This window comes from Channa argus, chromosome 8, assembly GCF_033026475.1.
Source record: "Channa argus isolate prfri chromosome 8, Channa argus male v1.0, whole genome shotgun sequence".
Lineage (NCBI taxonomy): Eukaryota > Metazoa > Chordata > Actinopteri > Anabantiformes > Channidae > Channa > Channa argus.
Window position 1 is genome coordinate 3,806,041 of NC_090204.1, and position 27,890 is coordinate 3,833,930.

The 27,890-nt window shown below is 39.2% G+C and overlaps 1 protein-coding gene across 1 annotated transcript in view; it reads left to right on the plus strand.

Moving 5' to 3' along the window:
• The window catches only part of LOC137132120 (gamma-aminobutyric acid receptor subunit gamma-3), a 62,590-nt gene that overhangs the window by 12,050 nt on the left and 22,650 nt on the right, over positions 1-27,890 (plus strand). The window contains exon 3 of the mRNA XM_067514238.1: positions 3,959-4,026. Coding sequence (XP_067370339.1) covers positions 3,959-4,026 — 68 coding nt within the window. The remainder of the gene's footprint in view (positions 1-3,958; positions 4,027-27,890) is intronic.

A 27,890-nucleotide genomic window follows, 5' to 3' on the forward strand; every position in this document is an offset into this window, starting at 1 on the left:
GGAAAAACAGTTATAATCTGTGCCTATGTATATGATCACATGACATGATATAGCACATGATATGATGACCTGCTCATTATTTTCATTGCACTGCATGAATTTCTTATTACTTCTTTTTAAACACACACCTGTGCTCCTTTATAAAACGATATATGCAAAATACTGTAAATCCTATTGCTTTTACATCACAATGAACCAATTTTGTCCGTTCAGTGAGATTTTTTCGTTTTTATATGAAGCGTATAAAGCGTCACTTATTTGTGATTTGAAATGTTTATCTATCGCCCCTCCTCACTCCCCTTCACTCATACGTCTGGGTAAAGATTTCAGCTAAATCATTTGTTATAAAATTAGGATAAACAACAGAATGTAGCACTGAATGTGGCATGAAGCAACTGGAAATGAAGCCGACGGAAAAGTAGGCTAAGTGGCCAGGACTCCAAATTAACAGTGTCTCGGGGACAGTAAAATTTGCACCAGGGACACAAAGATTCAGGACAATAACAATAAACAATAAAGAAAATTACCAGACAGTGCGCACGTGTTGTAAAAAGGTAACTAGACACAAAGTCTAGTGAAGTCTAAATGAAAATATACATTTTCGGTATATGAATTAAGGTTCAAAACACTTGTTAAACGATTAGAAACGTGCAAAAAAGCAATAAGTTCAGCTGTGCCCACAGTTCAACATCCACCTTCACGTGTTCACCATAAGTTTGGGTTAATCACTGACGAACACGTTAGTTTGCATGCAGTTAAAGCTGGAAGTTAGAAAAAGCTGGATGTGCTGCACTTGAAGAAATAACTGTTCACCCTAATTTGACACAGGTTCTGGTGGACACCGAGACAGTCACACTCCCAACCTGTAGCAGCTATAGCTGTCAGCAGAGAGTCCCCATCAGCAGTAGACAGAGGAGGACAGAGATCAGTGATAGTGACTGATTTCATGTTCATTCTTAAACTTCATCCAGTTTCCATTTTATTATTGAGTCTATGTGGTGACTTTGCTCTTGCAGATACGGATGAATAAACTATCAGTCGTTGTAAATTTATTAGGCTCAAAACTAAGTCAGTAATCCAACAGTCCTGCAGTAAATCCTCCTTCATGGAGGTGATAATGTTCAATTTGTGTTCAGACTCAGAGGGGTTGATTCAGTTTACTAGCTGGTAGAAAACGTTTGTTATGCTCTTGATTCCTCACCTTCCAGCTCTGCAGGTACAGAAAAAGTAGATTATTTCTCCTAAAGCAAAGCACAATATCAGCATTTCACTGCTGTATCCTTAAACAGAGCTGAATAAAGATTAAGATATAATTGTGAGTACAACGTGATCTAGAAATTTGTTGATAATACGAATGGGATTTTTTAAAAAGTCAGATATTTTAGCTGTTATACTATTTAAACTACAGTAAATTAAACTGTGTGTTCTAATTCTATACACAATAAATGTCCATCACAGTCAATCAGAAGGTTTGAATTAGTAGTTATGTAGTTTTGCAGTAATGCATTTATTAACCAAACAGAGAGTAAAGAAGCATTAATAATACAGTGCAGCAATGTGCCTCTGTTAAAAATATCTTCATTCCTTACCTAGGGACATTTTGCCAATGTTAGCTATATCCAACTGTGCATATACCAAATGTTTCAGGACACTCGTTTTGTTTTATTGGCAGATATTTGTCACCTAGCTGGTGCACAAGTGAGCTGATTTATCATAGCATTAGTGAGGAGGGATGTGACCAATGCACTGATAACTTTGCGAGTTTGGGGTGACAGCACATGTGGTGACAGATTCAGCTCTGACATGAACACTACATGCTGCATGCAGTACCATTCAGAGCATAATATCATGTCCTAATTATCTAAACTGCTCCCTGGCCGCCCTATTTAAAATGAATGAGGTGACCAAAACAAACGAACCACCTCTTCCTATATTGCACACAAGTATGACTCCACTACACACTAAGACCTCAATAATTAACATCCACTATGTGTTAGGGTGAGAGTTTCTGACATTTTTAACTTAAAAAAGAAATTATAACCGTTTAAAAGTAGAATTCATGGCAGAGCTGCTGTATTGGATTGCATTAGATTGCACAGGTGGTCATAATTTTATGTCTGATCGGTGTACAAAATCCACTGATTTGAGTGTTCGGGTCTTGGGGTCTTGACTTGGTTTCACCTGGCTTTGGTCTTTGTATCGTCTTGGTGGCAACTCTTTAAAGTCCTGGTCTCCATACAATAAGGTGTTGTTCCTAGTTAAGGTGCTCTTGACTACAACACTACCTGAAGCTATCTGCATATGAATACTAAGAGGAGAGATGGGAGGAGCAGAGGAGCAGCAGTGTATAAAGGACCAGCCAGCAAGGTTAATTGTCTCCAATTTATTCATTGTCTTGGTGGCTGCCCCGCCAGTCAAAACACATCCTGTTGCAGGAGCTGACATTATTACCTGATATTTCACACACAATGAGTTGTATAAGATCACTTGCTGGAATGTGTCTGAAGTGTTTGCACCCCTGCTCTATCATACTGTATGGCATGAAAGAGAAGCTGATAAAACCATGATGTAGAGAAATGTACAGAGATGTTATCATAAAATGATTTGTCAGATATCACATTCACATCTTTGAAGCCATTTTAATTATTTTCATTGGCTCATGGAGCAGATCTATTCAATCTGCTCACCAGGTGTTTTGTGGTTATGAGTATGGTGCTACTGAATAGCTGTCTCAGTGGGGATTCTCCAGAAGTGTTCTCTAGTGGGCCATCTGTTAGCACATGAGCTGCCCGCTGGAATGGAGAGAGGCACGTGGAACAATTCTCACTATGGATTTTATTGGCAAAGAGTCCAAAGACAGGTAATGTAAAATGATGAAGAGTAAATGTGAATGCTCATGGCAGTAGTATGTCACAGCTGGCATATAAATAGCTTAAAAGTTCGAGCTTTAAATTGCGTTGAGCATGAAATCCTGCAGAGAGGCAGAGTTGGGGAAAACCAGAGATGTTTCACCACAAGTAAAGGTGGCTGAACCAGAAGGCAGGTGCACTAACTAGTGCCTTTATATAGTAGATCCGTATAACTCAATAGATACGTATAACAAAATACTAGACACTTACATTTTGCTCTGTGTGGCATCTTGTAGCTTAATGTTTTAGATTTCCAACCCGCAGCTTCACTGTTTTGGTTCAGCAGCTAGGAAGATATTGGTGGAAACCAAAAGCTAAAAGGAGAGTGACTCAAAAACAGCAACAAACGAAGTTGCTAATATTGCTCTCTACCACATTGTTGGCAAATAGCTTAGAATCTCAACATTTCTCTGATGAATTCGGTTTACTTTTATGTCGAAATGTATTAATATATAACCATATTATATAGAATCTCCTCACTACCAGTACTAATCTAAATCGCATTTTTAATTGGTGGAATTGTCTTCTACCTTCAGGTTATGTAGAAAACATTGGATTTAGGGTTCATCTTGGTCCAATCAGGCATTGAGGCACTGCTGGTTTAACGGTTTATTGCATTCATCTAGCATCCCACAAAGCACTCTGAGCCTGACTAGTGGGCTAGGACAAGCAAGGTATACAAATAGGATTGACATCCAATGGACTATACCCTTCCTGTGATATCATACCGTACATGGAGTTGTCTACAAAGTTCTTACAGATGACACAACAGCAGGTTGTCTTATAGTGCAGCGAGTATGTGGCTTGCGCGCATAATTGCTGCATTTAAGGGAATACTTAAAGTGGTGTATCATGACAGCAGTTAATGTGATAAAGACTAATGTGTGATCATTACTACCAACCACAGCTCCCTGAAGGCTGCTTCACTTCAAAGCATTGTAAAGAATGAAGTCTCATTGATCCACCCTCAACTCACTGTTTGGTTTACAGAAGATGCAAGTATAATGGTTTTAAATTAAATACTTGTTACTGTGTTCCTTTTTCTACAGTTAAACCAACTGTCATAGATGTTGACATATTTGTGAACAGCATTGGACCAGTGTCATCAATAAATATGGTAAGTCAGACTACTGATTTGTTATCTGTTTTCCCTGTTTATGTATTTTTTTTGTGTGTGTAATGACGTGTTGCCCACGAGTTAAACATGAGCAACATCCATGGTGCAAAAGTGGAAGCAGTGTTGCTACTAAATACAGCTCCTGGTGATCGGATCCGTTTTCTGGTTCAGAAATTTTAGCTTCATCGAAATCCAAGTCAAAACAATTCAATATTAATATTGCACTACATACAGTCTTGGAATTGACAAGAATATTGGGGTCATACGAATGCACAGACCTTGGACCAGTCTGGCCACTCTTGAACACGTATGTTGCAAAGGCAAAAGGTGCATGTGATATGTGTTTCAGCAGAGGTGAGAACTCTACAGTATGTAGCAGAAGAGTCTGCTACGCAATGATTGAGTTCACCCTCTTCCAGGGGTTCAACACTATGCATTGTTAAAGAACACGTTTGTTGTAGTGGGCAAATGTTAAAGGTGCAGGGTAGGATGGAATTTCTATTGAAATAAGAGAAGTTTAAAGTTGTCTTATTTAAATAGATTGTGTTCTTTGCTGGTTGATGGAGCAAGGTTACTCACAGAAGTGCACACATTCCAGAGCCACTTTTTAAAGGCATTTTTATTAATTGAATTCTGGTTTGTTTTCCCCCTTAGTGCAGTACATTTGATCACGTGTGAAAACATTAATCGCACACAGGTGCAGACCAAAGTATTGTGCCCTGATGTGCTGTAAACACAACGCTGTTTTCTTACAGCCTACGTTTTCTATCATGTTGTGCCTCCTGTGCGCACTGAAATCAAGCGGACTCGGACAATCACCTGCCGCGTGTTACGTGTGTAAATCGCAACTCTGGACTATGTCCGAGGCTGATTTCTCTTGGCATTGTTCAGAGTTCATGTGTGAAACAGGCTACAGACAGAGAGTTAAAAAGTGTAAGTTTGTTATTAAAGGTGCTGCACAGGCTAAATCAACTTCTGAATAAGAGATATTGTTGCAGGTCAGTGAGTAAGAATTTATATTGTGTGTTTGTAGTGTTTCTCAGATTTATTCCCCAGCAAATGTTATATCCTGCTGACATAACAAATGTCAAAAATAATTGTCTCGATCCGGATTCAGATTAACTTATCACATGAGCAAGTGCATATTGTAACTGTGGTTACAAGGTGTATAATAGTGACATTAAGAGATGCTCACCGTATGAAAAATTGCTCCGTGTATCAGTTATTGGCATAGGTAGTGGTCCAGAGGTGTGACTTTATACTCCTTTTAAATCACCGCTCACTAGGGGTCACAAGGCTGTGGTCAGAAAGGCTTGAACTTAGAGGAAGGAAAGGAAGTGGTTGGGCAATCAGAGAGGGATAAGAAAGTTTGGGATGGATATAAAAATGGAAGGGAAGCACAGAGATTGGAAGAGGTTGCTTAGATTCAGGAGATTTCGGGATACTTATGAGCTGAATGAAGAATGATCCAAAGAGGTTTTTGAACAGGATACAGGGTATCGATGGTGAGAGAAACAGGCTGAGAGAGAAGACTTTAGATGAGAAGGGAGACAGATTTAAAGTCAGACTGAATGAACTTCTGAGCCAAACAGATAAGGCAATTTCTTGGACAGCTTACCTCACCAAGATTGATATCTGCAATGAGACGTTTTAGACTTTTTAAAATGGAATCTTTTTATTCTTGTGTCCTAATCCTTAACTTCACCGATGTGTACTAGAATGGTGAAGTAGGTAAGACGTGGGATGATCATTATATGAAATCTTAATTTGCCAATGTAACATGCTCGATACACAATAACTGATTTGGTTTTGAAATACATTCTGTGAACCCCCACATTTATGCTGATGTGCATTACCTACACAAAGCATTGGCACATGTATAATATACAGTATCATGATTTGTGATAAGCTGTAACAGAACCCGTTAAACAATCCCAATTTCTGTGTGAAATGTAAATAGAAAATGAAATGATGTGCATATCATGTGAAATGCTTTTTTGATTCTAAATAAAAATAATACGACGACAACATGAAATTTTGAACTCCAAAATTTTGTCTCAAATAAGTTGGGACAGGAGCATGTGTTACATCACCTCTTCTTTTATTAACTCTCTGTATGCGTTTGGCAAATGAGGACACCGTCTGTTTTCACTTTAAAAGGTTTTTGGCTGCTCAGCAGTTTGGGGCCTCCTCTGTCATATTTCTTCCCTTATAATGCCACTAAATCTTTTTAACCGGTCTGTTACTGTAGCCAGGCCAGTTTAGCACGCAAACACTTTTACCTCTGAGCCATCCTGGTGTAACACGTGCAGGATTTGGTATAACACTGGATTACTGAAAAAAGCAAGTTCTTCTCCAAAAAGACGTTGTCTGGATGGCTGCACACTGTATGTTGCTCAAAAACCTGTTTACAATCATATGATGTGCAAGTTATTTTTGCTCTGTGCAGTAATGCAGCCTCACAGCATCATGGCTTTTTAACTGTGCACTGGTAACGAGTCAGACGGTCCCTCTTCTCTTTAGTATGGAGGATGCAGTGCCCACTGTGTTCACTGGTTTTCAGATGTGTTCCTGAGCCCATGCAGTGATTTCCTGAGGACCCAGAGATCACAACAATTCAGTAGTTTTTAGTTTTGTTTGCCCCTGTCCCAACTTTTTAAAGATGTGTTAATGGCTTCAAATCATGTTCTCAGTTTTAACATATTTAACATATAAGATGTTTCCATACTTTTTCCAGTCAAGAATAGGTTTCAAATGACTTGTAAATCATTGCATCTCTTTAGTTTACATTTTACACAACATCCAAAAATCTCCTGGAAATGGGCAATGTATGAGCAGGAGGACAAAAGATGACACTTTTTTCAGAGAGAAATATGTTTATGTTTGCTTAAATGTGGTATCTAATACTGATCTTATAGGGGTCATTGTATCCATATGACAAGCTCCTTTGCTTTATTATAACATTCCCAAAATACAGTATGCAGTACATGTACAGACATGAGAGCTCGATTTGTGTTTTAGTTTGAATCAGCACATCACCACATTTTCCCTTCATATTCAGTACTGCTAGAGGAAGCACTCAAGCACCTTCTCTTTTCTGCGTGACACGCTAATTTTAAGCCTCATTGTCATAGAAGAACTCATTTACAGCCATATCAGTTGTCATACTTGTATTGTTTCTAATTACAGTTCAGTGTATAATTTAGGGTGTCATGACTTCTCCTGGAGACAGACGGTGATTAAGTTCCTTGTTGTTAGGATTACACTTAGAAGAAATGAGGTAATTTTCACATCAAAGTACAATCAATGAAAAAACACGAACACTCGTAAAGACATTTTAATTTCAAAAATTCAAAAGAAATGGACTGACTAGTGGTCATTAGTCCACTAAAGTCGGTGGAATTACCTACTGTACCTATAGAGCTTGAAGGTGCCGGAACCCGATCCAACATCTAAATCACTGACATTTAGACTGGTCTGCTACAAAGACTGGCATTGAGACACAGCTCTTTACTTGAACATGCCTAGAAAATATGCAAAAGGGTGCAAGAGGAGTCCTAATAGGTGGCTTAAACAAACTGAACCGATTCCTTTGTATGAAAAGGAGTGCCGCGTGTCTGAGGCCCTCAGCCATAAATTCTATTTTATTTTGAAACATGTAACCAACAAACTCATAATATTAATCCCAACATGTGCTGTAGCCTAACTGTTCAAATGTCTTTAAAACTGCAATATGCAGCTTCAGCTAGTGCTAGTGTGACACTGGTAATCAGTCCACTCTGCTCCTCCCAGCCCTCTCATTCACTCCACTCCACAATGCTCTGCACAGCCCTTCATGCATTAGTCATGTTCAAATTACAGTAAGTGATGCATTTTGCAAAACTGACTCATCACGCAGAAATTGTTACAACTCTCTGATTGGTTAGAAGTGTGAGCCTCAATAAAAAAAACCTTCTTCCTTACAGGAGAATGTCTGTGCACCCACTTTTTAACCTGACCAAACTCTTCTTTTGCCAGTCAAAGCAGCAAACACCAAGAAAGAAGTGTGTGTTCATAATTTTATTCATTATTTCTAAGTCAGAAGCAGTTGATGGTAACAGTAAAAGTGCCTAAAAATAGGTTTGCAGTTTTAGAACTAATCCAGTCTAAAAGGGTGTAAAGTAAAACAGTGACTTTATAATCATCAACAAGTGCTATAAACAATTAGCATAGCATAATCTGCAACAAAGTAATATTAAATTCTGAAAGTTAACTTTCAGCATTACTTCACTTTCTTATATTTGCCAAATTTATTTGCTAAATTAAAATTGAATCAAAGATAAAAACAAGCAAAAATAATCAGTTAAAGTTTCTTAAATATTGAGGCATGCAATTATTGATGCATATTTAAAAACAATTAAATGCGAGTATCCACACTGATTGATAAACAGGTCTGAATGAACTTTTGCACTTAAGAAATGCTACGACTGAGAAATTATCGCTTTCCAAGTACAATATGTTACACCCTCACTGCCATTAAACGTGAGGACAGGACAAAGATTGTGAATGTTCATTTAAAGACAATTCATTACTAGAGTACTTGTAAGATATGTTTGAGTACTAAGAAATCTTATCCCAGGAAGACTGAACAACTTTATTACTTATTTTTATTATCTGATTTTACTATACTTTTACTATACTTATTATTATTACCTTCTACCATGTTCTGTAAGTTGACCAGGGCCAAAATGTTTTCTGTTCTTCCTTTATGTGCGTTAAAAACAAAGTGGGATTATTAAACATACAACTGCATGTACATTTAGACTGAAAGCCAAATCTCAGTAGTAAATGTAGAAGGTAAACAGGAATGTAATATTATTAGGAATTAAATGTAATTTTAAGCTTTTTTTTCTATTTAAAGTGATTATTTTTTACTGTCTTGTCTGTTTCAATTTGCTCTCAATAGATTTCCCAAAGCTGTGTCCCATGTTGTGTCAAGGGAAATTAATCAGAGGCTGGATGTGAAGGCCAAGCTCAATCTTCTGTCCAAGTGTGACGACACAGGGCCAAATCAGTGATTCTCGTTAAATTAAAGTTTTTCAAGTTCATCACCAGGAAGTTTTCTCATAAACAGCCAAAAAAAAAAGCATGAATACATATAAATAACTTTTGACATTTACCAAAATATATGATGGAAAATGGAAAAATGATGTAGCAGGTTAATGTAGGTAAATACATTCATAGAACTCTGTCTTTTCTTCAATAGCCTTTGATCAAAAGCAATTCAGTGCAGAGGGATTTGGAAAGACTATAAATTACAAAACTGTAGTCTTAAGACACAAGGGGAAAGATGTGTGTCTGCTGTCTGCAGCACCTTAATGACTTCACCAAACCTGTGCACAAACGAAGCAGCCTACATCACTTGCTTGGAATTACAATGAATCTAATATCTCAAGAAACTCGAACAGAGGATGGTCCAACTTATAAGTGATGTGAAGAGCGATTAAATATTAACTGACCAAAAAAACGAATGCATGTGCTCATATGCATCATTTTCGGCGAAAATGCGTCGGGGGCTTCTGTGATCATAGAGGGTCCAGGCCTGCAGGGCCAGGTCTGGTTACAGAATTCAGAACCCATGGAAAAGTAGTTTAAGACCAACAGTCTAGAAGCCGCTATTGCTGCTAATCATAGCTGGAATTACTCTTAAAACTAATACACAAACTCTTCGTTTACTTTAATTAACTGCCTTAGTCAGTCCTACTTAACAATAACCATCCATTTTGTGAAATTTTTAACATTATAAACCTGAACCACAATAAATGCTTCAATAAATCTTCATTTTCATTTTGTACTGTACACATACCTACACTGAGCTTTGTTGGCATAAATGTTCTTCTACGTGAATTCACTTTTTTTTTTTTCAATGTTTTTTTTATTTTTGTCAGGAATTTTTGTTCAGGTGAATTCTCTGGCCCCTCCCAAATTGTGACGAGATAGTCCTGATTTCAGCAAATAATATGCACTGTATGTGGTTATTATTATAGAAAATGTGAAGTTGACGTCAAACTGTATTAACTGTTGGGGGATGTGGAGGCCATCTTGTGAGGATCCCTCAGCTTTTCTGTTGGTGAGTTGGAGTCTGTGTTTTGACTTTCTGTCATGATTCTGAAAAGCGGCGCCACAGTAGGTCAGTCCTGCAGCCATAATAGGTCAGTGTTGCTACTGTGGATGAATTGTAATATCCTAATCGGATCCATTCTGTCTATCTGTAATTTGAAAGGACAAATGAGCTGAAAATTGACAGGAGGAGGTCACTAGTGCATACGCTCTATACAAAACTTCTTTGACTGGAATCTGGAATAATGAGGATTTTTATGGGAATAAACTGGTGCTACGTTTTGATCTGGTAACCAGTTCTCTGAATACATCCATGTTCACAGCCCAGCGCTGTTCCTGGGGCTTGTTTAACAGTGGTAAACAGTAACAGTAAAAGTTAACACATCCAGGACTTTGTAGACTGGAAACCAATATGTTCTTCCTTCACTTTGGCTTCATTAGGCAGAATGAAAATGAAATACACCATGACTGACTCAGACAGAGAAGAGACAAGAAGCTGAACTACTGTACGTTTTAATGAGCAAAAAAATAAAAATAAAAAACAACCCAAAATGTCAAGTTGGAAAAGTAGTGTTTTTGTAATTATAAAGATGCTAACTTTAAACTTTTCGGTCATGCAGTGTTCATGGAAGCCTCCAGTCTAATCTAGGAATCCCTGCCAGAATAAATACTGATGCTGGTGGGGTCCCTGATCCTATTCTCACCCTGTGGAGACAGAGCTGCCCACTCACAGGATACTTCATGCCAGTTCATTTCCCACTGCATTAGTGAGCTGCTGGCAAGACTCCTGCAACATCCTTGGTACTGTGGTTGTCTTTAGCTTCCAGCACATTAATAATTTGTTCTATTTGCAGCCCACTGTAATTGTTTGGCTCGTACCTGCTATGAAATGAAATGGTGTTGAAATGTTTTTAATTCACATCATAAAATCTTTCCCTTCCTTCAATAGATAGGACAGTGGGTTTGCCTCAGTTATAAGATGACGGAGATACAAAAAGAAAATAAGTGTGTTTTCACTTAATAAGCTAGAGTGGTGGATTTGTTTTTTTTATGGATGGAAGATTTGGGTAATGAAAACATCAGCATGAGGATCATATAATGAGGCCCCTGGTAACACCATAAACAGAGCAGAACTCAGACATAGGCGTCACCAGAAGGTTTTTCTTGGTGAGGCTACATGGGGTTTTAGTATTACATGGTGAGGCAAAAGAAAAACATTTAAATAATAAATTGCCAATACTGATGCATGACATCGTGTACAGTATCTTATTTAGGTCTACACTGTACAGCTTGCAGATCTAATCAAGCAGCCTACCACATGGGATAAAATAATATTGGCATATTTAGTAAAACAGTAATAATGAGCTCACTATCAGGATTGCTAGGGAGACTGAGGGTCAATAGCAGCATTGTATTAGCTCCATGTTCAGATCAGATCTCTGGTTTTAGGTGCGGTACATTTACATCTATCACAGCAAGAACCGCTGTGGGAGGGAGCAAGAGTTCTTAAGTGCAGCATCCTCTAATATTTCACTGAGAGCAAGCTGTGCAGGTAACAGATCCATAGAAACACAAACTATTTGTGCTGCTTGGTTGCTATAGTAATTGGGGGCTCTATTGGATGGGTAACAGGACAAATGCGGCAAACAAGGCAAGTAGAAGAAACATGATTTTGAATGGCAATGATCCTTGATTGTTGGACTAGCCCCACACTGACACCACCTATGATCTTACAATAATATGGTATTAACACGCTGATAGTGTGGTTTAATCAGCACTTATTGAACTACCAAAAAATACTGTTCCTGTTTTACCTGTGTTCATAACTTCGACACCTGCGTGACCTTATTTTGGAGCAGACTCTCTCTTTTCTATTGTTGCAGAAAACATATGTACCCATTCTGTGATTTCACACACATAAATGGTGAGCACCTACAGGGAAATTATGTGGTGAGGATAAAAAGTAGTCTGTAGTCAACAGTTCTTCCTGTGTTCCTACCACTCAGTTGTTGGAAGTTTTTATCCAAACAACGGGGTTGTGTTTCATCCTCACATGAAGTATGTTCTGATATGCACTTATAACAACCCACACTCCAACCATTTATTAAAATTCTCTTTTCCTTGACTGCCTGCGCATTTGACGCGCGGCACAAAAGGAGTGACCAACATAATTATGTGCGTTTATTCAGATAAAGCAGTGTAATGTGAGCTCTTGGTGTTTCCACAATGAGAACCATCTACTTCTGAAGTAACATTACTCATACTTTGGGGATTTGATCAAAATGAGCAAACTCTGTGGTAGTACACTGCCACAGTGTAATTATATTTGGTTATCCACCACCTTTATCTCAATAAATGAGGTGAAGGTGAAAAAAGACCTGTTTCAACATAAACACACATGCCTTTACACAGAACCCTACAACAGGCTCACCGGTTAGATATCAGCACTCTCTCTGTGGGAGACATTGGATTTCTGTGGTTCATTAATTCTTTGTGTCATGACCTTATTTCCATCTCTCTTAATGTCTTCACACCTGCTCTTGTTTAACTTTTGAACTGACTTACAGTGCAAATGCAGCTGAAGCATAACACCATGTAATGTTACAACAGAAGAAGTAAAGAAGCGAACCAATTATTTATGTTACCACTATCTCCATCCTGACTTTCTTTAATTTTGGGGGCTAAAGAAAAATCTGAACTTACTATATATGAGGCTCTACATGACTGTACATCACTTTATTTGCTTTAGTTTTGTATTTTTGTAATTCTGATGAGATGAGTATACAGTAGTACCACGGCCTACCATTAAAGTACTTAAACATTTTCAGAAAGTATATGGCTTTATTGTCATTTTTTTGTGTTACCTGCATTCGTGTTAAAATGTGCAGTACACTGAATAGCTCTCAAGTGCACTGGCAGATTTTAGCTTATTGCACAAATTTCCATAATAGGAAATTGGCAGTTAAGTAACAAGGTAAAGAAATTGCAATACTGAAATACCAAGTACAGTGTTTTATATTGTTGAGACAATTTTCAAACTTAATTCTGACCTTGTTTAACATATGAACTCCGGTCAATATTAGGAGCAATCAGCCCTGGACACTGGGCTGATTGCAGTACAGTTGCAGTAGCCCGTCTACTCTCTTTTAGGTGTATGAGGGGCCCTGAGTTCTTTTACTTAGCTCTAAACACAATTTTAATTACTTGAATGTTTTTTATAGTCTTGAGTTTCACCTGTAAAAGCAGATTATTACTAACTTCAAATACACTAGTTAACTCCCCTTTAAGAAACCTTTTTAGAACTATCTGAAATTATTGAAGCAATAACATCACAAACAGTTATAGTTTAAACTTAAATCCATATTTAATTGAAAAGTAAAAATAAAAAGATATATAAATATATATAATAACTTAAAATGTTTGCATTCCTTATTCCCAAATAAAATATATTCTCAAATATATGGCACAGTATCAAAACAAAAAATACATTTACCCTTCAAGGCTGTTTAACCTGAGTCACAGATGTTTAACTGTCCTTTTATCAAAAACTCAATTAATTAACAAAACCATAAAAATTGTTGCAGGCCTGAGTCGGTGCTGGGGGGCGTTGTGACCAAAAACTCAGTGGCCGCTTCACTCCAACTAGAGCAACAAACAAAATAAAATGTGATACCTCTTTCACAGGTGGGCAATATATCCAACCAATCCTGCGACTCCTTCTGTCCTTGTCTCCGAGTCAGACGTCTGTAGAGCTCTAGAGCCTGTCCAAAGGTGTCTCTGTCCTCCAAATCAGCAACAGTTCAACACGACACGTGTAGCTGGGTTAGCTTGGTTAGCTTGGTTAGCTAGCTGCCTCCCTCGGTCGACGCTGTTACTACTCCTCATCGAATTGATGAGCGGGTCCTCTCCTGATAAACACTTCGTATGTCTCGTTGAAATACTTAGTCCATCAGAAAAAAAACTATACACTTGCAGATTATCGAGCTGACAATCTAAAACTGTTACCACAGGTTACTAGCGTACAGCTTCAAACTTTTTCCCTTTCAATTAACTCGTTACCTCGTTAACGTCCTCGCGCTCTCTATTGATCACGTTCTCAGCGCTTGTTCACATTCACTTCCGTTAACAAAATAAAATCCTACGTTATCACCTCAAATAGATCCCACATACAAAACATTTTAAACATTTTAACCCATGAATGCAACATTTTATATCAGAAACATTTTACAACCAATATAACAAAATATACAATTTGACCCAGTTTTACTTATTCATCTGTGCATTTGTAAATAATTATTTATCTAACAAACTTTGTTTATTTATCTATTTAAATCACTTATTAATATATTTTAAATATTTAAATATATCACTGGGCTACATACGTATAACACATAGTGGGAGATCACCGGAGTCAGGAGCGTCCTCACAGGAGAAACTTGATTTCAGCATGGTGTCAGCAAGGACAGGAGGCACAAAATGACAGAAAACCTACGATTTGGGAAACATTGTTTTTTCTTTACAGCACACCAGAGCCGTGCATCTAAATAAAAGTTACATCAGCGCGTCCATTCACTCGCTTTTAACCCTCCCAACAATTTGGAACAGAGCAGTGTGCAGCACACATGGGCTCGCAGGCATACTACTAACATTGTAGTCGAGGGCTCGTAGGATTAAGTCAGAATAACGTCGCGAGCATCTCACTCTGACAAATCTGGAGAATGTCAGGATTAAAGTCTATGCATGAAAAAAGCTTTGGTTAAAATTTCTAACGTGATTTATTCATTTAATCAGTGCCTACAGAGACTTTGTTGGTGTTATTTCCTATACTCCGATTGTCCTGTGCAATGTTCTGGCGGTTGGACAAGAGGATCTGTGGTAGACAAAGATGGTGAAAGGTATTTTTTGGTATTTGGAGTGTTTCATTAGGTGCCAATGAAAAGTAGACAGAAAACATGACAAAAGAGGGGGCATAACATGCAGCAAAGATGCCCAGCTGGATTCAAACCTGGGATGCTGAAGTTGAATGGCATGTGCACTAAACATTCAGTTATGCTGGCAGTACTTAGCCAGAAGTCTTCAATCTCGGCAGATGATAGACTATATGATAAGTAGGTATAGAGCTAGGTAATAAGGCTTTGCACTTAGGGTTGAAGAAAGCCATCAGTCAGGGTGATAGCACCTATAGGCATTTGAAGGAGATTAAGCTCCAGAAAAAATCGACAACTTCCAGCATAGGTTAAAAGTGCACAGTTTTCTTGGCAATCCATCATCTTTGTCTGCACATAGGTCTCTTTTGGATTGGAGTCTTTACCAGCTTACACTGGGAGACAGGTGGGGCACATCCTACAGGCATTTTAGAGTTTCAAATTCTCCTGACCCATGTGTAGTTAGTCTGGGAGGAACCGACTGCTCACTCTCTTATTCTAAATGGAAGGTTTGCAAACAGTTTTAAAGCTGAGTTTACATATGTATGTAAACTAGGTCAGATCGGGTGCACTGACAAGTTCCGGACTTCAGAGCAAGACATAAATTATCTTTAATTTACTTTAGAGTTTGTCTGGAAACTGTTTATTTTTACACGGATGTTCAAATGCGAATGTTCTAATTACTGTTGGAATACAAATTGATAATGTCTAACTTTACACAGCATTAAACAAGGAGAAAAGCAGACGAATAGTAAGAGGGTAGTGGGAGGAGAGTGAAGAGGTATGAAACAAGGACTATAGAACTACCCAACTTAGTCGTTCCAACACTGAAGAAGGCTCATCCATAAATTCCTATGCATCTAAAAATGAAAAGCAGCATCAGTGCAGGCGGCAAGAGCGGTGTCATTGTGTCAGGTGGGTTCAGCCCGGCTGCTTCACATATCTGCAGTTCATTCAGTCCTGAAACCTTACTTAGCCTGTCTGATTTGTATTCTGACTGCTTGTAAAGTTGGGTAAACTGTTGTCGAATAATTCATCACGTGTCAGTGTCGACATTTAGCCATGTGCAGATTTCAGTAATGACTAATATCCTCATTTGTCCACATTATTTTAAAATTGATGAGGAAATATTCCATTATAAAAGTAAGTCTGTTCAGTCTGACTCAAACTAACATTTTAGACAGGAGACAGTGATGAATCATTGAATTAAATATTTTACATGCTCCCCACAGTATCTTAAAAACTAAATCAGCATTTAATAACATAGGGCAGAGAAAGCAGGTGTTTTTAAATAAATTGATTTGGAAGAGCTTCATGAATTTTGATGAGTGTATGTTGTGATGCCAAAATTGCCATAAAAAGTTTAACAACTGTTGTAGTGGATGCTCATTTGTCTTAGAATATGAAAAGTAAGCTAAAATGAAAATTTCTTTCAGAAAGTTGGATGAAACATAAACTGATAGTGAAAATTGATAAGTGATAAGAACAGATAAGTAAAAAATGTACTTAATAAGTACTTTGTTACTTTCCGCCACTGTGAGTCAGTATTTGATGCCTTAATCGATGTCGCTTAAAATAAGAAGAGATAAAGTCACATGGGGAGGTTCACGGTGTGGTGCATCTTAGAACAAGACACAGGATTTTTCCATTGGAGACCGGGGTTCGACTCTAGTGTGAGACATTGTGTGCTTTATTGATGATCGTCTCACAACGTGGGGCACGTGATTACTATAGCAAGGAAGTATGTGTGTGCTGTTGTCACTGTTTGTAGTGTTTTTCTTCTAACTTAATTCCACCCTGAAATTTTCGGGCCTAACCTTAAGGGTAGTAGTTTCTTAACGTAATGTTGCCCTGAAGTTGTTTTCCCAAACCCGTAACCCTTTTTTTTTGTGTGTGTGTATAAGTCAACACTCTTGGAACATCCAATACTGACACGAAAGTGCACCTGCTGCCTCAATACCGGACGCTGTTGTTCCCAGGGTATCAAATACACGCCGTCTGACGCCGTGGGATGAGAGCGTGTTGGTTAACCTGGATGGTTACGGCTACAGGCGTAAAGAAAAAACGAATCAAGTAAATCATAAAAATTCTTAAGTAGTAAAAAACTTTGCAGGGCCTCCTGGAATCTCTGATATTAAAGCGCCGTGCCCTGTAATCTCACCACCATATAGATGTGATAAACTCTTGTTTACTTCTCAGTTGGGAAATGTAACGGTTCAATAATTCTAAAAACATGTTGGAGTGGGATATGAGCCAAACACCAAAAATGTTGCCTTCAAATTGAATTCACCTTTGAGGTTTAGTTGCTTAGGAACCTTTTGGGTAATCTCATCATGACCCATAATGCTAGAGTACGACAACAGCTGTATCATATATCAGATCTAAAGTTAGTGTTCAACAAGCTGTGAAAGCATACTGCAGTCAAAAAGCCGCCAATTTGCAGCACTAGTTACTTCCAGGAGTTGATTTGACTAGTTTGACGAGCACCTTGCTGACTGACAGTAAGTTAGCTTAACAACTAATGGGGAAATGAATGATGGATGTATTAAGAGATATGACGGTAAGATGGTGCAGTCACTTAGCTATTTTTCCTGGGTGGCCACTCATGGTATTGCAACAACAACAAAAAACTCTGTGTGTCCCTGTGTCCCTAAACACATTTTCTCTATAAACTCAAATGATATACGAGACAGCTGTAAAGCTGCTGACAGGACACTTGTAACCAAACTTAATTCTGGTTTCTGAAAATGAAATGAAAATTAGAATGAAATGGAAATCTGTTTTATTTTCATAATGTCAGTCAAAGTCTATGGGCTCAGCAGGAAAACATGAGAGGGGTCTGCTTGTCAAACACTAATGCAGATGCCTAGTGGGCTCTTTGAAAAACTCTTTGGCTCATGGGTCAGATGAGCAAAGTTAAAGCAAGTCACAGGCTAGTTCCCCTGAGTTATCCTGTTGTCCTTAAGACATCCTCCTATATGTATTTACTGTATATGTATTGGTATTTAATTGTAGGTTTGTATTAGTCAATGTAACCCACTCGAGTAATACACCTCCCTCTAGGTTCGAAAGGAGCCAAGCGTCAGTGCAACAATCACCAAACATGAGACATCAATGAATTTACCAACTGGAACTTTAGTTTAACTTATATACATATACAACAATACAATGACAAAATATATTTACAGAAAATAAAATTTGGGCCCTTTAACCAAAAAAACAATAGTCCTTAATAGTGTTTTTTTCAATTAGTGATCACTTTGTTAAATTTAGAATGTTCTCCTTTTGAAGGTTTTCCAAAGTAGTCTTCTAATAAAATCAAGTCCAAGTCTGTGAGTTAGTCTGTTGGTAGATTTCAGTATGAAGTCTGACCTGTCAGTTCTGATGGATCACTATTTTCTGGGTTGCACCCTTGTGGGATGTTCAACTGTGTATTGCTCCACTGACTGGAGCAATCCTACCATACGCAGACCACTTATCCAACTATCCAGCGGCCGTGAGGGTGCTGGGTTCCTGAAGATCCAATGGGAGGCTCGCCATCTATGGAATCTCTAGGTATTCTTTGCTGGAATTTCCAGATGGTTCTCACTCCAATAAAAAACCTGACCTGCATTTATAAACAGGCTCATAATTTCCGTTCTGCTTCTTACATATTTTATATGTACATACATACATACATACATACATGTACATACACATTCAAAATTCAGATTTATAATGAAATTAATTTCATGCTCCTTGAACAATGTAAATTAGCGACAATAATTGCAAATACTCAACATCATCATTAGATAGGAATATTTTACTGAATTTCTTAGATAGTATTTATTAATATTATCAAAACACTCTTTACTCTTCAGTAACTCCCAAATGATTAACATCGGTACAGCACGACGCCAAAACATTAAATCAATGCTTGATTAGCAAAATAAGTAACTAATAACTAATCATGCACGGAGCATTAGCAACCATGCTGAGGAGCTAACTTACCGAGACAAAAGAAGTTTTCGTTAACCCGATGACAACGGGGCTCCTGACGTTCAGCAGTTTCTAAATGAAAACTCCCCTCTTTCCGTTTCCTTTTTTAGGATTTTCGGACTCCAATTGTTCCCTTTATATCAATATCATTAACACTTCCCCAACTCAACAAAGTACGTGAGCCATGCTCGCTTCTCTCTCTCGTGCCTGCGCTCTCTCGTGTGTGCGCTTTCTCTCGTGTGTGCCCTCTCTCGGACGGAAACTGCACTGTAAAACTTCCGGTCATAAAAATAAATTAACTTGCCTATATAAATTTTGATGGTAACATAAACTAAGAACAAACATCAACATGAAGTTGATTTTTGAATGAACATTTTGTTCTACCTATTTATATTTTAACCCTACCTGTGCAACCGGGTTACACCCTCCCCCTCTGAACTGACATGAGTCCCTTCATGTCTTTCTTTCATAAGGACATTGGCTATCAAATGTCTCAACTAAAGCTCTGTTAAATCCATCTAGGATGGTCTGAGCAAAAGAAATTAAAGGATTTCCTAACTGGGAGTAAGTAAACTTTCCGGGTGCTTTCCTGAGACGTTCAGACCTACGTAATGTAACACTAGGTGTTTCCATATTGGAACTATCTGACCTTTCTACATCAACATGACCACTAGCCCAAGTCGGCTGGCTACCATCCTCCCTGGAATCATTGACAAATGGTGATAAACTTGGCAAAAAGTGATTCTCTCTCTCAGTTTGATCCTCTTGCATGCTTTCAATTTCTCCTGCTCCTGCTGCTATTATGTTGTCTGACCACAATATACTTGAGGATTCCAACTGCCTCTCCTCTTCTTCCATTTGTGGTTCATCTTTTCCTTTTCCTGACAATGACGCAACAGGTACATCCCTTACAGTATTTGCCATTGGTTGATCAGTTTTATTTTGTCTTTCCATTTCAGTTATGTCTTTCTCTGTTCCATTAATAGGCATGAGATCATAGTTAGACTCCTCCCTTAAAGGGTAGTTTTCGGCACGTTCAAAGTTGTTCAAATCAGCGTCAAGTAAGTTGTTAGTTGTATTTGAGATTTCCTCCCTTGGTGAGTTTGACATGTTAGCCATAAGTGATTCAGATTGGTTAACAGTTATCTCTCCTCGTTCTTTTTTTTCTGTTTGATCCTGTTCTTCATGTGAAAGATCCGTTTGAGTATCTGCTCCACTGATTGTAGTAGCAAATCCTTGCTTTGGAACCACACTAAAAGGCTCAAGAACTTTTGTCTTTGTCTCAATGATTTTCATGGGATAGAACAAAGGATCATCAGTGTCCTCATCATCTGAGTACAGAGGATTTTCATCCAATTGAGTACGACACTGTTGCCTTGTTCTAGGTTTTCTAGGTGGTGTTGTCTTTACAGGTTCCTCCTCTACTTCAGAGAGAAATCCAATAGAGAGCAACAGATCTCTATGAAGTGTACGCACAGGCCCCTCCTGACCCTCAGGACACACCGTGTACACGGGCAAGTCTCCTGCTCTCTTTTGAACAATATACACAGTTGATTCCCATCGGTCGGCGAGCTTGTGCTTGCCGCGAAGACGAAGATTTCGCACCAGAACTCTATCTCCTATCTCAAGAGTAGACTCTCTCACTCGCATGTCAAATCTTCGCTTGTTCTTGTCAGCTACTTTCTTCGCATTAGCTGCCGCAAGTTGGTAACTTTCAGTCAGATAAGATTTAAGCCTTTTCACATATTGTGAATGGGGTATGACTGAGCTTTCATTAACTGGCAACCCGAAAGCAATGTCGATGGGCAGTCTTGGCTGTCGCCCAAACATAAGCTCATAGGGTGTAAAACCAGTTACTTCGTTTTTCGTGCAATTGTATGCATGAGTGAGAGGCTTCACATACTCACGCCACTTGGTCTTCTCTTGCTCTTTTAGAGTACCCAGCATGCTCAGCAACGTACGATTATATCGTTCCACTGGATTCCCTCTGGGATGATAGGGACTTGTTCTGATTTTTCTTATCCCAACTAGACTACAAAGCTCTTTGATGATTTGTGACTCAAAATCACGACCTTGGTCACTATGAAGGCGTTCTGGGAATCCGTAGTGAACAAGAAACTGCTCCCAAAGGCATCGAGCTACTGTGGTGGCCTTTTGGTCTTTTGTAGGAATGGCAACGGCATATTTAGTGAAGTGGTCTGTAATAACCAGAATATCCTTTGTATTATGGCTGTCTGGTTCCAGGGACAAAAAATCCATACAAACTAATTCCATCGGTCTGCTGGTATGAATACTGACCAAAGGCGCAGCCTTTTCTGGCTGGCTCTTTCTTTTCACACATCTTGCACAGCCTTTCACTTTCAACTCAACATCAGATGCCAATTTCGGCCAATAAAACCTTAGTCTGGCTAACTCAAGAGTGCGTTCCATTCCCATGTGACCCATTTCGTCATGAAGGCTGGTGAGTACTGACTGCCTTAGCACCTGTGGGAGGACAAGCTGATACATTAGCTGATCGTTACATTGTCGTTTTCTGTATAACAGACCATTCTTCAGTTCAAAGCGGCTCATCTCCTTGAGCATCAGTCGTAGCCCACTGGGCTCTTGCTTCGAACTGGTAGACTTTGATTCACCTGCCTCAATCAACTTAATAACAGCACTGATCTCAGGATCTGCCCTCTGTAGTTTGGCTAATTCTGTATTACTGTACTTGGGGATTGTGGAGAGACCATTAGATGAACCTTCTTCCTCAAACACAGCTGGAACTGCATCAGGATGAACAGCAAGCGACTCTATGAGACATGGAGCTGGTGAAAGTTCATCTTGTGCCACTGTATGATACTGACAAGTCACCTTGACCACTTCTGCCGGAGCTAGATGATAAGAAGTAAACTCACGTATTCTTAAGCTTTCCTCTTGAGACTGGCTGTCACTGGTCAACTGTCCATGTGGCCTTCTTGAAAGACCATCTGCATCCTGGTTTTGCTTGCCTGCTCTGTACTTGATGTCAAACGTGAAGGTGGACAGGGCTGCTAACCAGCGGTAACCAGTAGCATCCAATTTGGCAGTGGTGAGTATATACCTGAGTGGATTGTTATCGGTGACAACAGTGAAGGTGTTTCCATACAAGTAATCGTGAAATTTCTCAGTAACTGCCCATTTTAAGGCAAGGAATTCCAGCTTATGTGCTGGATATCGAGCTTCACTGTGTGACAGACCTCTACTTGCGTAGGCAATAACTCGACTTTGCCCATCATGCTCCTGGTACAATGCCGCCCCAAGTCCAGTTGTACTAGCATCTGTGTGCAATATATATGGCAGTTTCGGATTAGCAAAACCCAGAACTGGGGATGAGGTAAGCTTTTCAATGATTTTCTCAAAGGACTCTTGACAGACTGGTGTCCATCTTTCCCCAAATGGGTCTTTGGGGTTGTAATACATGTCTGTCTTGTTTACCCTAGCTCCCTTCCGGTTTGGTGGGTAACCTGCTGTGAGCTTTGTTAAAGGCTTTACGATCTTAGAATAATCTTGTACAAATCTCCGATAATACCCAGAAAAACCAAGAAAAGATTTTAGCTCCTTTAAGGTCTGAGGTCTCGGCCAGGTCTTGAGTGCTTCAATCTTCTGAGGATCTGTTTCCACGCCATTCCGAGACACAATGTGCCCCAGATAGCGGACTGATGTTTGGGCAAATCGGCATTTCTCTGGTGATAGTTTTAACCCATTGTCTCTCAAGCGGTCCAAAACATTGGTCAGTCGAACTTCGTGCTCCTCCAAAGTTTTGGAGAAAACTATAAGATCGTCGATGAAGACAAGCACTTCGCGCAAGTGCATATCACCCATGCACTTCTCCATCAAACGCTGGAATGTGCTTGGTGCATTTGTTATCCCTTGTGGCATACGGTTCCACTCCCAAAATCCCAATGGACACACAAAGGCTGTTTTTGGCTTGTCACTCTCTTCCATCTCAATCTGATAGTATCCGGATTTTAGATCCATAACCGAAAACCACTGAGATCCATTCATTGCAGAGAATGACTCTTCGAGGTTAGGCAATGCATAAGCATCTTTAATCGTCTGCATGTTTAGCCTCCTGTAATCCACGCACAATCGTACATCACCATTCTTTTTCCTAACTATCACGATGGGTGATGAGAATGGGGATTCTGATTCACGGATTATCCCAGCATCAAGAAGAGTCTGAAGATGACGCCTTACAGCATCATAGTCCTGTGGGTGTATAGGACGTGGCCGATGCTTAAAAGGAGTTTCATCTTTCAGTTTGATGCTGTGTTTGGTTTTTGTGGCATGACCAAAATCAAGATCATGATGAGAGAAGACATCGGAGTAGGCATTCAATCTCTGTGTTATTCTGTTTTTCCACTCTTCGGAGAGTGGGGAATCACCAAAGTCAAACTTTAACTCTGATCCTTTGTCAAACTGTTGGCATTGAGAGCTAGCCTCTGATTGTGGACTAGAGCAGCTAGCTGTTTCGGGTTGGCAAGAGGGACTAGTTTCTTGAAGCTGATTGGTAGTGGTCTTCTGAGTTGGAGTTATTTTATAAGGAACACTGAGCTCAGCAATGACACAATTTCTTGGTAGAACAACATCATGGCTGGTTTCATTTCTTAAAACAACTGGGACCTTGTAAGGAAGACATGTCGGGATGGTTATGAGACAGCAGTCGATGAAAACTCCACCTGGCAATGAGGAAACAGAAGGCTGTTCCAATAATGCCCATTTCTCATTGTTCATAGCACCGACATTAACAGAACCCTCAAGGACAACTCTCTGACCTGCAGGAATGACATCTGGATTACAGCTGTTGAGCTTGACCAAACCAAGTGGACCAGAGCTTTGTCTATGCCTGAGCTGTAATGTTTTCAGGACCTGAAGGTACCCACAGTAAAAATTAGGACGCAATGATATATTGTCACAGACCTGTTCATAGAGAGGGTCAAGAGTGTTTGTCCCAATTAGAATGGGGATGCTGCTGTTAGAGCGAACATCTGACACTATTAGGGCAAGAGTTTGAATTTCAGGTTCGGAAGGAATAAACTCTTTCGGAAATTTAATAGTTATTTGTACATAACCTGTGTATGGAACACACTGACCATTTGCCCCCTCAACCTCGAGTATGTCACTCACTGGCTGAATGGCGTGATCTGACAGATACATGTCATAGAAGGACTGAGACACAGTTGTAACTTGTGACCCTGTATCTAGCAAAGAATTGCAATCTACTCCATTTACTTTGATGTTTGCAGTGCTCTTGCTTCCAACAAGACCCTTGGGGAATTTCTTTGTTTGTGTAGTAATGTGCTCTTTTAGCGATGCTCTTATTTTTTCTTTGCCTTTTTGGGTGGGACTCATTTTTTCACCACTTCCTATTTGTCCCTCAATAGGAATGGCTGCTAGTTTAATGTAGCAGTGTCATCGGTTATGTTGTCCTTCTCCCAGATGTGTTGCTTTTCTTTAAACTCTTTTCTCTTGGCCTCCACTAGGGTGGGGTTGGGAGGATTGCTGCAGCCACCTGCCATATGTCCATCCTCTCCACACTGAAAGCAATACCAAGGTTTGGGTCTTTTAATTGGAGTGCCTGGCTTAGCTGCTGGCCACTTCTCACCTCCTGATTTAACTTTTGGTCTCTCTTTCTTCTTTACGGTCTCTTCTTTTTTTGAATTTCTTCCCTGCATTTGGGCAAGGGCTGAAATCTGAGCTTGTAGATCAGCTATTTGTCTCTGAATTTGCTCTAGAGCTGAGGGTGGAGTACTGACTGAAGCAGGGAAGTCGTATTCAGCACCATCAGTGAAACGAACATTGTGTGCATGTGATTGAGCCTTTGTTTTGGTAAACCCTAGATGTTGCTTCATCCTGTTAGCTTTGGTTTCCAGCTTGTCTTCTTCTGTGCGCAGTAGCAACAACAACTCCGAAAAGGTAGGTGGGTCATCTCTCTTTTGTTCAAGCTGGAGTGCAGTAATCAAACTGTTATTCCAACAACCTCTACAGAATTGCTTTAAGAGCTGTTTGTCTGCATCTCTCTCTGAGATGGTATTTGTTTTAACAACCTTGTTCAAAGCGGTCTGCAATCTGCGGAGGTAGTCGGATGGCTTCTCACCAGTATTCTGATTGATATTTAGGAACTTTGCAAACAACTCATCCCTATCTTCAACTGTGGCATATGCTGAATCAAGTAGGTCTAAATAAGCTTTTGGGGTGGAATGTGGGCCTAATGATCTCAACACACTAGAAGCAGGGGGTAGTAGGCTGTCTACAATTTTCCTCACTAGTTGTGAACTTGCTATGGTGGGATCAGCTATGTAGAACTCAATACTACACCTCCAGGTCTCATAATCAACCTCAAAATTTGGGCAAGGTACTCTCCCTGAAAACGGCCTGAGCTTAACTGACGAGTGTAGTTGTGAGATTGGGTCTGTGCTTTTGACAATATGCTCCACAACCACTCTTTGTACTTCAGGTGGGCTAAGATGGTCAGAGGACAGCCTCAGGTTGGGTATTGACTCACCTATACCTAGAGTAGCAGCTGCAGTCACTTTAGCAGAATGACTGGACTCATAGGAAAACGGCTCAGATTCCACTAGCATTTCATCTTTCTTGAATTTGCTTGCAGAGGGGGAAACTACGACCATTTTACCAGGTGATACTACTGGGGCTGCTCCCCGAATTGTCTCTGGCTCATCTTCGAGACCCCCCTCCCCTACAAAATCAGTTACTCTGGCTAATTCATCTCTCAAGATATGCTCAAATGACTTGCCGCTCCTTTTAGCCATACTTTTAAGTTGTGACAAAAATTCCTGCGTAATGCCTGCACCCTTTTCACAAGAATACACATTAGCAAGAAGTTCAACATGGTGAACAATCTCTGGATTTTCATGGCAAGGCCTATTCATAGGCAGAACACTTTCGAGTGCTTTGACAGCTGAGCCAAATTCAAATTCCACAACGACACAGTTTTGAGATTCAGAACTAACCTCTGAACTTTTAATTATCCTGGCAATAGACCCATATTGTTTCAAATAATCAAAAATCTCCGCATCTGCTGTTGTATGAGACAAACCTGATATGATAAGGGAATTCGGGACCTTTATGTTTTCTGTCTCAATGCCCTCCATTGTACCCATTGTAGTCAAAGATTTGCTTCCAATTAAAAACAAAAAAATTTCAATACATCTGCAAAATACAGTACGAATCTACACTATGAAGCTGAATGAACAAATAATCCAATATGTAAAACTTGTTTAGGATTGACACACTGGCCGCAAGGCTCCTGGCTGGCTCGCCAAGTTTTACCGTGTAACCCACTCGAGTAATACACCTCCCTCTAGGTTCGAAAGGAGCCAAGCGTCAGTGCAACAATCACCAAACATGAGACATCAATGAATTTACCAACTGGAACTTTAGTTTAACTTATATACATATACAACAATACAATGACAAAATATATTTACAGAAAATAAAATTTGGGCCCTTTAACCAAAAAAACAATAGTCCTTAATAGTGTTTTTTTCAATTAGTGATCACTTTGTTAAATTTAGAATGTTCTCCTTTTGAAGGTTTTCCAAAGTAGTCTTCTAATAAAATCAAGTCAAAGTCTGTGAGTTAGTCTGTTGGTAGATTTCAGTATGAAGTCTGACCTGTCAGTTCTGATGGATCACTATTTTCTGGGTTGCACCCTTGTGGGATGTTCAACTGTGTATTGCTCCACTGACTGGAGCAATCCTACCATACGCAGACCACTTATCCAACTATCCAGCGGCCGTGAGGGTGCTGGGTTCCTGAAGATCCAATGGGAGGCTCGCCATCTATGGAATCTCTAGGTATTCTTTGCTGGAATTTCCAGATGGTTCTCACTCCAATAAAAAACCTGACCTGCATTTATAAACAGGCTCATAATTTCCGTTCTGCTTCTTACATATTTTATATGTACATACATACATACATACATACATGTACATACACATTCAAAATTCAGATTTATAATGAAATTAATTTCATGCTCCTTGAACAATGTAAATTAGCGACAATAATTGCAAATACTCAACATCATCATTAGAGAGGAATATTTTACTGAATTTCTTAGATAGTATTTATTAATATTATCAAAACACTCTTTACTCTTCAGTAACTCCCAAATGATTAACATCGGTACAGCACGACGCCAAAACATTAAATCAATGCTTGATTAGCAAAATAAGTAACTAATAACTAATCATGCACGGAGCATTAGCAACCATGCTGAGGAGCTAACTTACCGAGACAAAAGAAGTTTTCGTTAACCCGATGACAACGGGGCTCCTGACGTTCAGCAGTTTCTAAATGAAAACTCCCCTCTTTCCGTTTCCTTTTTTAGGATTTTCGGACTCCAATTGTTCCCTTTATATCAATATCATTAACACTTCCCCAACTCAACAAAGTACGTGAGCCATGCTCGCTTCTCTCTCTCGTGCCTGCGCTCTCTCGTGTGTGCGCTTTCTCTCGTGTGTGCCCTCTCTCGGACGGAAACTGCACTGTAAAACTTCCGGTCATAAAAATAAATTAACTTGCCTATATAAATTTTGATGGTAACATAAACTAAGAACAAACATCAACATGAAGTTGATTTTTGAATGAACATTTTGTTCTACCTATTTATATTTTAACCCTACCTGTGCAACCGGGTTACATCAACTTTCAGACAGATTGACAAATAAAAATATATTGCATTTATAAATAGAACTTATTTTAACTTAGATAAGATCAATAACTGTTAGTGTTTACTACATTTTAGTTTGCATTTTTGCTTTGGCTGCTTTGAATTTCTGCAAGCATCTAATTTTTACATTAAACTCATTAAAGCAAACT